We start from the raw sequence: 13171 nt of genomic DNA, 5'->3' as shown, positions 1-13171 counted from the left end.
TCAAAAGCATCAATTCTTCGGCAATCAGCCTTCTTTATGGTCCAGCTCTCACTTCCATATATCACTGCTGGGAAAACCATAGCTTTAACTATACAGACCTTTTTTTAATTAAATTTTCTGTTTTACGTTTTAGAATATTCATTTAAACAACCTCGAAATATCAGTGACTTCCCTCCTTCTCTTTCTATGGTTTATTTTGCCTAACATAATTCCCTGCATATTTTATATAAACTAAACCATTCAGTATTCCATTATGACACCTGTCAAACTTATTTACACTGTTGAATTTATCTTAATGCTGCCTACATTTTCAAAAGCACACAATTCTCCTCCATATATTCAATAAATATTTTCCAGTCTTCTTTAAATGTATGTTCTTCTTGTTCTCTTATTCTATAAGTTAGGTCCTCAAGCTGCGCATATTCTGTCAGTTTAAGTTGCCATTCTTCCTTGGTTGGGACCTCGCTCGTTTTCCATTTTGGGGCTATCAAAACATGGGCCGCAGTAGTGGCATACATTAATAACCTTTTCTGACACCTGGGAATTTCTGTCTTAATTATCCCCAACAAGAAGGACTCTGGTGTGTATTTTTTTGGAAAAGTACTTTTAAACTGTTTTGGGACTACAATTCCCATCATCCCTTATCGCTGGTCCTGTTAGCTAGGGATGATGGGAGTTGTAGTCCCAAAACAGCTGGAGGGCCAAGTTTGGCCATCACTGCTCTAAGGGCTTTTGATTAGCAGAAAATAAGGGAAACAAGCAAATATACACACATGCACATATTTCATAGCCTGTAGAATTCAATTTAGAAAAATGGAATTGAAATGATTCCTTTCCAATGCTTTACACTGTCTAAGTAACAAGCCAAGAATAACTTAAGACTGGAGTCCTAGAAAACTGTTAAATCCCCCACCTCACACACACAAAAATTGTCTCTCTTCCATCTACTCTTACAGCAGAAGCATCTTTCAGAAAATTCTCTTTGGAGACAGTCAATTGGATTTAACGAGGCACTTTCCTCATTGTATACCCCAATTATTGGCCCTGTCTCTCGCCATATGTTCGCCATTTAGGGGATCCGTCTGTTTACAATACTTCATTAACCTAGGAAATGTGTGAGGCTATTTGCGGCCAGACCCAATTCACGTCTGAAATGCCTGTTTCGCTGCCCTTCCCCTCTGCTGCCCCCACGCCAATCACAGCAGATAAGAGGAGAAATTTGTGAAATTGGGGAACTGATTGGTTGGTACTAAAAGACCAATTAAGAGCAAAGTGAAGCAATCTGCTTCGATAGTGAGGGAGAAGTGTTCAGTGAGAAAAATGCTAGAGTTCCTTAAGTGGCTATTATCCAAAGCATGGCTGGGGATTTCATAGGCTGTACCAGAGGAAGTAAGGTGGGCAAGTTGCCTCCACCAACCCAGACATGCAGCCTATCCTCCACCCACCCATTCATTGCTGAATCCTTGTGGTTATTTCAAGGAAACGCAATATTCACATATAGATTATAACGGAATAATTAGATGGACAGTGAAGTTGAGTTGCAACCCTGAGGTTTTCTACTTGAAAGCTAATTCCATCAAAGTTTATAAGACATCCTTCAGATGACCTCCATTTAGAATGAGAGCACTACTGTGAAATATCCCCTTATTTCTCTTTCAGAAATCTATGGGGCAGAGCTGACCCCTTCCCTCCTATGCCCCCACCAATCAAATTTCTTCTTCTGGTGTCCCGGGACTTCAGCAATGGCAACAATTGTGTAGTAACCTTTCAGTGCTCATTTCGAAATTGTAGGCCCAAGTTATTCCACTTCATCTAAGAGTATAAATATTGCTACTTTGCAAGCGCCTGCAAAAATAAAAATGAACAAGTAAGTAAAATCCTAATGTGTTATTTTGAGTTTGTTTGATTTTAGTAATGCCCACCCTTCCCCAGAAATGGCTTTTGTTTCATGTACGCATATGTTGTGTACTGCCCTGTACACATATGTTGTGTACTGCCCTGTGATCTTCAAATGAAGGTTCGTATACAAATTTAATAAATCAATCAATAAATTTGTACGGTATGTGTTCAAGCATTAAAAAAACAAACAGTGTGGTTTTGCCATTTGTTGTTAGAAGGCTGCAGACAGTGTAAGTCATTTGAAACACAAAGGAACTGTCTTAACAGGTCAGAGTATTGGGCTGTCTGCTCTGACCTATACGATCTTACTCTCTTCTTCTTTGGTGATCACTCGTAGCCATGTATGATTGCCTTCCATAAACATGGTTTGAACAATGAGTCCATAAGTGACTGTGGAGGCCAATTCTGGATCCACGCGTCCTTCCACGGTGGGGAAATTCGTTTCTGGGTGGGAGTTAATCGTGGTGTGGATTTGCCAAGCATGCCTTCCTCTTAGCACGTTTCTCCTTTTCATCCTGAGTTTGAGTGCCTTCAAAGCCCATGACACCTTTGGTAAGGCTGTTCTCCAATTGGAGCTCTCGCAGGCCAGTGTTTCCCAGTTGTTGGTGTTCATACTACATTTTTAAAGATTTGCCTTGAGAGAGTCTTTAAACCTCTTTTGTTGACCACCAACGTTTCCACTTTTAAGTTCAAAATAGAGTAGTTGCTTTGGAAGACGATAATCAGGCATCTGCACAACATGACCAGTTCAATGAAGTTAATGTTGAAGAATCATTGCTTCAACACTGGTGATCTTTGCTTCTTCCAGTGTACTGGAAGAAGTGCACTGTACTGTACTGTCAACTCTATCACCAGCTAACTAATCCTTTCAAGCATGTGTGCTACCACTGAACCATTGTTCCTTTCTCAAGCCGCTTTAAAAAATGATGGTTGATCAATTGGCATCAGCCTCGTCTTGCTTTCTGTCGCAAGTGCTCCTGGGAGATCAGGGCACTGACCAATGAGGTCTATGAACTCCCACGTTTACTTTCAAACCCACTCTAAAGGAATCCTGATCAGATATTTTATGTAGAAACACCGACGATATGTTTAAAGGGAAATAATTTTTGCCTCATTTCTTCTTTCCCTTCTGATTGCAGAATTTGGTGATTTCACGAAGAATTTCCATATATTTCTAATGACTTGACTCAGCAAGTTCAACCCCACATATATCCCGGTGCTAGAGCCGTACCGGCTTTCTGCACAGGAACTGCCGCGTGAAATATGACTCAGCAAATGCAGAGCCTGCAGCTTTCCCAGTCGAAAAAGAACAATCCCCCGTCTTCTCCCAACGCCGCTAAGCGACTCTATCGGAACCTCTCAGAGAAGCTGAAGGGAAGCCACTCGTCGTTCGATGAGGCCTATTTCAGAGCCAGATCGGACCGCCTCAGTCTCCGAAAGTCTTCAATGGTAATTTCTTCATTTACCCTCTCAATCAACTATTGTTGTAATACATCAAATTAAGCATGAGTTTCTCTAAGTTTAGATTGAGTAGTTCGTTCACACCCATCTCTAGTAGGTATCAATTCTCCACTACGTTTTTACCCACTCTGGATCCCTGTTTTGTTCACAAAATGCTGGAGGTTACAGTGGTACCTTGGGTTACAAACGTTTCAGGTTACAAACACCACTAACCCAGAAGTAGTTGCTCTGTGTTGCGAACTTTGCCCCAGGATGAGAACAGAAATCGTGCGCCAGCAGCAAGAGGCCCCATTAGTGAAAGCACGCCTCTAGTTAAGAACAGTTTTGGGTTAAGAACAGACTTCTGGAATGAATTAAGTTTGTAACCAAAGGTACCACTGTACTATGAGGAGCAGGGAATGTAGCTGTAAAGGTGTGGATAAACACTTCAGGATGTAGAACATTTCGGGTTCCAGGGAAGGGCTGGAAATATATATCTATATGAATGGGTTGAAGAAGTGGGGAACCAGCTCCAACCAACTAAGCCAACGGTTAAGGATGAGAGCCAGTGTGGTGTAGTGGTTAAGAGCGGTAGTCTCGTAATCTGGGGAACCGGGTTCACGTCTCCGCTCCTCCACCTGCAGCTGCTGGGTGACCTTGGGCTACTCACACTTCTTTGAAGTCTCTCAGCCCCACTCACCTCACAGAGTGTTTGTTGTGGGGGAGGAAGGGAAAAGAGAATGTTAGCCACTTTGAGACTCCTTAAAGGGAGTGAAAGGCGGGATATCAAATCCAAACTCTTCTTCTTCTGAGAGAAGTTAGATGTTGTTGGCTACAACTCCCATAATCACCAGCCATGGACCCTGCTAACTGAGGCTGGGAGAACTGGAGTCCAGTAACATTTGAAGAGCTACAGATTCCCAATGCCTAAATTGTAGGCCGTTCTCTGTTTCTGGCTGTGGGATGAGCCGAGATGGATTTAGGGGAGTGTGACTGGTTCAGTTGCACTGGGCACAGAGCCTCAGGGGCACTGCAACTATGATGTAGAATGGAAACTTCAGAGGCAGGAGGCACCAAATTTTGACATCACACAGGGCATCTTGGAATAGGCATAGATTCAAGTACGATAGTGGCCATGTAAAAAAATATGTTCGTTTTCTGGTTTGTTTTGTATGTGTATGTGGTTAAACTTCTCCATATCATATATGATGAGAATGTATATGGGTCTGTGATCTTAATTGTGAATATTAACGTGTATGTTCATTAAACCTATTTTGAATATTATTAATTGATACTATATATATATATATATATATATATATATATATATATATATATATGGTTTTACAAATTAAAATTTACACTCATACCACACATCACAATCAAAACAGAAAAAAGATTCCCATGAATCTTTTGATTTCCCTCCACCCCTCCGATGGTTCCATTATTAGTCCTTTTCTACTGCATCTTTTATGGTAATCTGTTTTTTAAATCTCCCTTATATCCATAGTTCTTGTTACATTACAAGTATTATTGCAATCCTGCTAATGATTTAAACTGTTTACAGTGGTCTCCAAGATAAACTATAATTTTCCCCCATTCCTTATTGAAGTATTGGTCTTCCTGGTTTCTGATCTTTCCAGTCATTTTTGCCATAGTGCTGTCTCATTTTCATGTTGACTCAGAGATTGCAATTTCTCTTGGTATTACGACAGTCTGAAGGAGATGGTCCTTCCTTCCTTCCTTCCTTCCTTCCTTCCTTCCTTCCTTCCTTCCTTCCTCCCTCCCTCCCTCCCTCTCTCTCTCTCTCTCTCTCTTCCTTGACTATCATCATGGTGTATCTCGGCTACTAAGGACCAGTGGAAGCCACAGGGTCAAATTGTCTAATGGCCAGAATGCATTCAGCTCTAGGCATTTCAAACAAATCACCTTTCCTCAGCAAGAACTTAGCTTAGAACTATCACCTGAAGGAGATGGTGCCATTGTAAAGGAGACAGAGGAGAAGTGTGAAGGACAGGGAATCCTTCAGCACCAAGACTATGGATGGTTCAGGACAGTGGCAGAAACCACCATTCAGGGGCAGCTATAGAGCATGGACATCGAGAGGGGGCAAGAAGGCTGCCCCCTTCTGATGAACCATGATTCCCAGATTTCTTTAAAAAGATCGAGCAATTAAGCAAGTTTTTAACATTTGCAGAACCTGAGACGCGAGGCAAATTGGGCAGCATGTGTTGCTCAGTTCCTCATTTACTTTGGAGGATGTGTTGATGTTACCAGTCTCATCAACATCATCATGGTTATCATCATCGTTGCAGGAGTATACTATTTTGCTGAATGCTTTTGTTATCCCACCCTTATCCTCGTCTCAAAATATCATTGTCATTCAACTCAGGATTGTTGCACGAATGTTTGATCAGAGCACAATATAGGAGGAGTTTGGATTTGGTATCCCGCTTTATCACTACCCTAAGGAGTCTCAAAGTGGCTAACAATCTCCTTTCCCTTTCCCTTCCTCCCCCACAACAAACACTCTGTGAGGTGAGTGAGGCTGAGAGACTTCAGAGAAGTATGACTAGCCCAAGGTCACCCAGCAGCTGCATGTGGAGGAGCGGGGAAGCAAACCCGGTTCACCAGATTACGACTCCACTGCTCTTAACCACTACACCACACTGGCTCATAGGTAGCCTGTTTAAATTAATGGCCCTACCGAGTCATTCGGGACACGGGTGGGGCTGTGGTTTAAACCACAGAGCCTAGGACTTGCTGATCAGAAGGTCAGCGGTTCGAATCCCCGCGACGGGGTGAGCTCCTGTTGCTTGGTCCCTGCTCCTGCCAACCTAGCAGTTCGAAAGCACGTCAAAGTGCATGTAGATAAATAGGTACCACTCCAGCGGGAAGGTAAACGGTGTTTCCGTGTGCTGCTCTGGTTCACCAGAAGTGGCTTAGTCATGCTGGCCACATGACCCGGAAGCTATATGCCAGCTCCCTCGGCCAATAAAGTGAGATGAGCGCTGCAACCCCAGAGTCGGTCATGACTTGAATACCACCCTAAGTATGTGTGCATGTGTGGATTGTTTTGTATCTCATAACTATCACCATAGCACATAGCTTAGTCAGGCACAGTATTTGTAAAAATGCAAATCTTCAAAGTTCACAGTAGCTTTGCAAGAGAGGGAGATGGGGAGAAAACCAGAACAGCTTGGCTATACCCCTGTGACATCACTAATAATAATAATAATTGTCCCCGTGACCTCCTAGCTGCTCTATTAGGTCTAGGAGGCACCACCTGTCACTGCATCCAAGAATTAATTTATTTTACATAATTCACTCAAACGATTGAGAAGGATACAAATTTTCCTGAGCTGTGCCATTTGACTATGCAAGCATGGGATTCTGTAATTAATTTCTTAAACCCTGTCACGTACTAAAGAAAAAAGGCTAGATCATTCTATACCAGCTGCACTGGCTCCTGGTGGAGTACAGGATCAGGCCCTATACGGCCTAGGACCCTCGTGCCTATGGGACCGCCTCTCCTGGTACACCCCACGGAGGACCTTACGGTCTGCAAATAATAACACCTTGGAGATCCCAGGCCTCAGAGAGATTAGGCTGGCCTCGACCAGGGCCAGGGCCTTTTCGGCCTTGGCCCCGGCCTTGTGGAACACACTGCCACAAGAGATCAGGCCCCTGAGGGATTTAACATCTTTCCTCAGGGCCTGCAAGATGGAGTTGTTCCATCAGGCCTTTGGTCAGGGCTCAGCCCGACACTCCCCTTCTCTTTTTGTATAAGAACTAGTATGAAATAGGCCTCCCAGCATTCTCACAGGCCCATATAAGATCAGCGCAGACAGTTGGGCCGATGAGCATTTACTGTTCCCAACCTTAACCCTGCAGAAAGCCATCTAATTAGACTTTAACTTGATTTTGACCTGTTTTTAGGAGGTAATTTAATTATTGTTTGATTTTATACCAATGTTATGTATCTGATGTTAGCTGCCCTGAGCCCGACTTTGGCCGGGGAGGGCGGGATATAAATGAAAGTTTATTTATTATTTATTTATTTAGATAAGGATAGGGAAAAAGGGGAAATTTGACTATAGGATCCCAAACCCGCCATCTGTAATGACAGTTTGTGTAAACGACACGTTTGTCTTTATTTGTTTTATTTTCACATAATGTTGATTTTGTGTCAGTTCAGTTCTTAGAAAAGATACTAAATTGAAATCTCGGTGGAGATGCACATTCCTTGCAATTTTCACACTCACACACACACAAAATGTGTCTTGTTCCATTTTGTTCCTCCTTTTAGGAGGATTGTGGGAGGGTGTAAATACCAATGGAATATTTTTTCTTCCTGCCAGGACACTGTAAGAATTTATTTTGTGCTATGGTTCTAATCACAGACTAAGACCCAACCATTTTGTTTCCTTCAACCCAGGAAAACACATTAGAAGTCAATAATGGTTTTTGGTCACTGTGACCTGCACACTTCCTTTTCGTTACCGGACCCAATCCCAAAAGGGAAAACTAGCTCTGATTATAGATGGAGTCATTTAGGCTCGCAATTTCTTTTCAGGTTGACTCTTCCCCTCAAATAATTTGAGAAATCGCCAGTATCCACATCCAACTGCATCACAATAAACTAGTAGCTTTCGAATGAAAACCAAAACGCCCATTCAGTATCAAATTGCTGAATTTCAGCAGCAGGGTTTTTAAATGTTATCTTTCAGTTGGTTCTGTCAGCCAACGGGCATCTCAAGATAGTGCTAGCTAGGTCTGTCTCATATGCTTTTTCTAGAATGGATCTGAGACTTGTTCTGGAAAGCCTTCTGCCCTTGTGAGAACCTCCCAGGTTTGGGTCCATATTCTGTCTCTTGTCCTGCCTTCTCATCCCTGTTTGCCACATAGAAATGTAGCCACACCCATGTATTCTGTGTGAGATAAGACATTTATTGTTGGAGGAGGAAGAGGAATGTTACCGCTGTTGTTATTAATAATAATAATAATAGCAGTATTATTATTCATCTCTGTGTATTCTATCCCGAACGGATGCTGCTGGGGTGAAAACAAATGTTTGGAGTTCCCAAAGTTATAGTTCAAGTTCTCAGGGAAAGCCTGAAACCAACCCACATGGAAAGCCAAAAAAAAAAAAGTGTGAGTTTGAATTGAGAATCTTTTGACAGACTGTCGAAAACAGCCATGCAAATGTATCTATTTATAGTGGATACAGTGGGGGGAAAGATAGGCAAGAAAAAATACAGAAAAAGTAAGTGCTAAGAGGGTCCTCCTCTTCTGTTTTGATCTTTTTATATACCTATGAATAATTTTAGACATGTTGAAGTTTACTGGGTTCCCATTGTGGGATGTGATACATAAGTACAAGTACAGTGGTACCTCAGGTTACAGATGCTTCGGGTTACATACGCTTCAGGTTACAGACTCCGCTAACCCAGAAATAGTACCTCAGGTTAAGAACTTTACTTCAGGATGAGAACAGAAATCGTGCAGCGGCAGCAGGAGGCCCCATTAGCTAAAGTGGTACCTCAGGTTAAGAACAGTTTCAGGTTAAGAATGGACCTCTGGAACGAATTAAGTTCTTAACCCGAGGTACCATTGTACGGCATTCCTTGTTTTCCTAGAGTGGACATGCAAGGGGATATTTGGTCCAGCCAGTCAGAACTTCCTGTTTCTCCTGGGCTGGGACATACTTCCTTTGCATGTGACTAGAGGTGGGCGTGACCTTACCTACCCAGGCAACAAAAGGCCAAGGTACGCAGCACACTCTCTCCCTTTCCTCTGTCATTGGACCAGCAACTTTTTAGCTAGAGATGGACAAAGGACAAAGGGACTATACCCATATGGGATGGATCCACATGCATATACTTTGTAACTAAGTCTGCCTTCAGGGATCCATCTGTGAACTGAATGTGTGAGTGGACTTCCTGCTCCTGCCAACCTAGCAGTTCGAAAGCACATCAAAGTGCAAGTAGATAAATAGGTACCGCTCCGGTGGGAAGGTAAACGGCGTTTCCATGCGCTGCTCTGGTTTGCCAAAAGCAGCTTAGTCATGCTGGCCACATGACCTGGAAGCTGTCTGTGGACAAACGCCGACTCCCTCGGCCTATAGAGCCAGATGAGCGCCGCAACCCCCGAGTCGTCCGCGACTGGACCTAACGGTCAGAGGTACCTTTACCTTTACCAGGAATCTAATATTAAGAGGCTTAAACAAGCCTGCAACCAGCTACCTGCTGTGTGTTTAAAAGGGGAATGTAAAACTCTGCTAAGTTATAGAACTTGCTAGCGCAAGTTAGGAAGGATATTATTAAACGATATATTCTCTCCTGCCTCCCTGAACATTCCCATACCCATGTTGCACCAATTCCACTCATACTCTCACTTGCTGCCCTGTAACTGCTCATTTGCCTCCACCAACACAGAGGACTAAGGCTGAGCGGGGCAGAACATTGGCTTGGGGCTCAACTTTGGAGTAGAGGATGGCTCCAGTTGTTGATTCCCCAACTGAAACTCCCTTTTCTAGCCCAGAAATGACTAGCTGCTGAGCCACAAGCTTCACCTTGCTAAATTGCTCCTGTGTTTTGTTTGATTTTGTTTTAGCAAGCCCCTTTAACATGCAAGACACCTTTCGGCCAGGGAATGGCACGAGGGATGGATGAACACTGGGGCTGAATTAACCCTTAAGCAAAATAAGCACATGCTTAAGGCGTCAAGGGAAGGGGAGCACCACAGAAATTTTCCATTGCCGGATTTTTAACGTTAGTGGTCACAGATTGCTCAGTTGAGCATTTGTTTTCTCAGTTGGAAGTATATCAAAAATCCCAACAGAACCTCCATGCAACAAGGCAGGCTGGATACCTTGTCTCAGGGGTCAGCAACCTTTTTCAGCTGTGGGCCAGTCCACCGTCCCTCAAACCATGTGGTGGGCCAGACTATATTTTGGAAAAAAATATGAACAAATTCCTATGGGCAGCAGTGACTATCTCCTCTTACTCTCAAGGAAGAGTGCTGTCAGACTGTGGCCTCCCTGCCTGCCTTGGGAATATCCTGAATAGTCCAGCCCTACCAGAAAACAAAACTTCCCTGACCTCAGTCGGACTGACTCCCGAGTAAACATAGATCAGGGGTCAGCAAACTTTTCCAGCAGGGGGTCAGTCCACTGTCCCTCAGACCTTGTGGGGGGCAGACTATATTATTTATTTGGGGGGATGAACAAATTCCTATGCCCCACAAATAACCTAGAGATGCTTTTTAGATAAAAGCACACATTCTACTCATGTAAAAACACTAGGCAGGTCCCACAAATAACCCAGAGATGCATTTTAAATAAAAGGACACATTCTACTCATGTAAAAACAAGCTGATTCCTGGACCATCCACGGGCCGGATTTAGAAGGTGATTGGGCTGGATCCGACCCCCGGGCCTTAGGTTGCCTAACCCTGCCTTATGTCTACTAAGTATAGAAGCAGATGTGTTGCATAAGATTACCCTAAGTTTTGTTTCGTGGGGGGGGGGAATAAAATTTTGTTTACAATTTATTATTGTTTATATTTTGATCTAGATCTATATGGGGGCACTCAAATCTTTTAAGTGCTTGGCGACTCTAAAGGTCTTAAGCCAGCCCTGATGAGCACACCTCTGGTTGCCTCAAAAACCATCAGGGATTTGCATGGATTCTTTCAATTGCTTAGGAAACCTCAAGGGCCTATGCGAGTGTTCACAAAGTGTGCTCACGAATCTCCGAAGGCTGCAGGCTCTTTAAAGCCTGCCTGTTGAAATTAGCGGAGACATTGTGTCTCTGCTGATTTCAAGAGGCTGTGCCTTGAAACAGTTGCTTGGCAGAGAAACATCAGCCTACCATGGGAGACTTTTGGGGAAAGAGGGTCTTCAGTAGTGGGCTGATGCTTGCTCACCACCACCCATTTTTTAGCATGCACTATCATCGACCTCTGCATCCTGAAAAGCGCCTGAAGCCCAACATCAGATGGAGACGGCATGTTTCACAAGCAAAAGATGTTGTCTGCTCCTGCCTAAGCAACGTGTGTTGAAACATTCTCCTGTTCTCCCATATCCTCCTTCCACTCCTCAGGATTCAAGAAGTGCTCTCACCCCTCTTGGCGTGGTGGGTGTTGTGGGATGGCAGAGGCTTTGCTGGGACTCCGATGAGGGAACTGGAACTTCAATACCCTTCCTGATAGGCGGAGGGGGCATAAACTATCAGGAACCGGATCCTAGCTTGCAACCTGCTTTGGCAAATGGGGATGCAGGCTAGGACTTGGGCTGTGCCAGGGGGCGGAGCTGACGGAGCAGGTAGGCTTCCCTCAGATACGCCCCTTGCCTGCACCTGGGGCACTACCTGTTCCTTCGCCAAGTTTCCCGACCCTCAGTTTAAGTTGATAGTCAATGACTTTGCTGTGGCTACGGTGGTTGCCGTTCCTTTGCCAACCTCATAGCAATCGTCACTACTGGGCTTGAGCATAGGGGCAATCCTTTGTTTTGGATGGAGAGGATGTTGTAGTTTCCACCTGACCCTCCAAACTCTGGGGTATCCTGTTAAAACAGAGGTTCTCAACCTGTGGGTCCCCAGATGTTGTTGGACTACAACTCCCATCACCCCTGAGCTCTGGCCTTGCTAGCTAGGGGTGATGGGAGTTGTAGTTCAACAACATCTGGGGACCCACAGGTTGAGAAAGGCTGTGTTAAAGGGATCTGGGGGGAGTGGCCATGTCTGCGTGCCCAGGCAGAGCCAGGGCCAAAGGCACTCCCTCAAACGGCAGTCCCTGCGGGGGTCACCCTATTTGATGTAAGTCTTAGGAACCCTTCCCTGGTTTGTCCACATATCACTTCCAGCGGGCAGGCCAGAAGTATTTAGATTGCCCCACGCCCAAGCCAAACTTCTTTCATCTGTAGTCAGTAAAATTATGGTCTGTTTTGACACAAAACCAGTCTTGTTGGTCTCTTGTTTATATGGGTTGGGTTATGGGAAACCCGATGCCTGTTTCTGCAAGCTGTCTTGCTGTGCTTTAGTTGCCATCTCCGGTATGGAAATCCACCCAAACACCATGTCCTTACCTTCTTGACTGCACAGTTACCATCCAGATCCCCATTATTTTTAACCCACAACTCACAGCATCCCGTATACAGTCCCTTAATTTGTTGAGTTTAGATGCTCAGAAATGACATGAAACATAAACCTGAAGGAGCGTCTCCACCTCCATTGTTCTGCCCCGACACTGAGGTCCAGGGCCGAGGGCCTTCTGGCAGTTCCCTCACTGCGAGAAGCCAAGTTACAGGGAACCAGGCAGAGGGCCTTCTCAGTAGTGGCACCCGCCCTGTGGAATGCCCTCCCACCAGATGTCAAAGAGAGCAACAACTACCAGACTTTTAGAAGACATCTGTAGGCAGCCCTGTTTAGGGAAGCTTTTAATGTTTAATAGGTTATTGTATTTTAATATTCTGTTGGAAGCTGCCCAGAGTGGCTGGGGAAACCCAGCCAGATGGGCAGGGTATAAATAAATAAATAAATAAATAAATTATTATTATTATTATTATTATTATTATTATTATTATTATTATTATTATTTCCACTCTTATCTGACCCCACTCCCAACGTCACATGCTCGTGGGGTAAACACACGGAGTCACTTCACCTCCTCAGGATAGGAAATTCACTGGCACAATAGTCTTCAGGGTGGGAAGTAGTGATCAGACCACAGTACCCTAAAGCCAATTAAGCCAACATAAAGATGCCATTCTTCTGGTTGTGAAGCAAGGGCATATGAGGGGAAATTATTTGGCCTGGTTTGTCCATGGTAG

General features: G+C 44.1%; 1 protein-coding gene across 2 annotated transcripts in view; it reads left to right on the top strand.

Annotated features, from left to right (window-relative positions):
- Positions 1-13171, top strand: part of ANKFN1 (ankyrin repeat and fibronectin type III domain containing 1) — a 222628-nt gene that overhangs the window by 86261 nt on the left and 123196 nt on the right. For both annotated transcript variants that reach the window (XM_083427353.1, XM_083427352.1), the window contains exons 3-4: positions 1660-1867; positions 3039-3348. In XM_083427353.1, the coding sequence (XP_083283479.1) occupies positions 3163-3348 (186 nt within the window). In that variant the 5' untranslated portion in view covers positions 1660-1867; positions 3039-3162. The remainder of the gene's footprint in view (positions 1-1659; positions 1868-3038; positions 3349-13171) is intronic.

This window comes from Podarcis tiliguerta (assembly GCF_965153285.1).
Source record: "Podarcis tiliguerta genome assembly, chromosome: 2".
Lineage (NCBI taxonomy): Eukaryota > Metazoa > Chordata > Lepidosauria > Squamata > Lacertidae > Podarcis > Podarcis tiliguerta.
The sequence above is the reverse complement of the archived record's forward strand: the minus strand, read 5'-3'. Positions and strand labels throughout refer to the sequence as shown.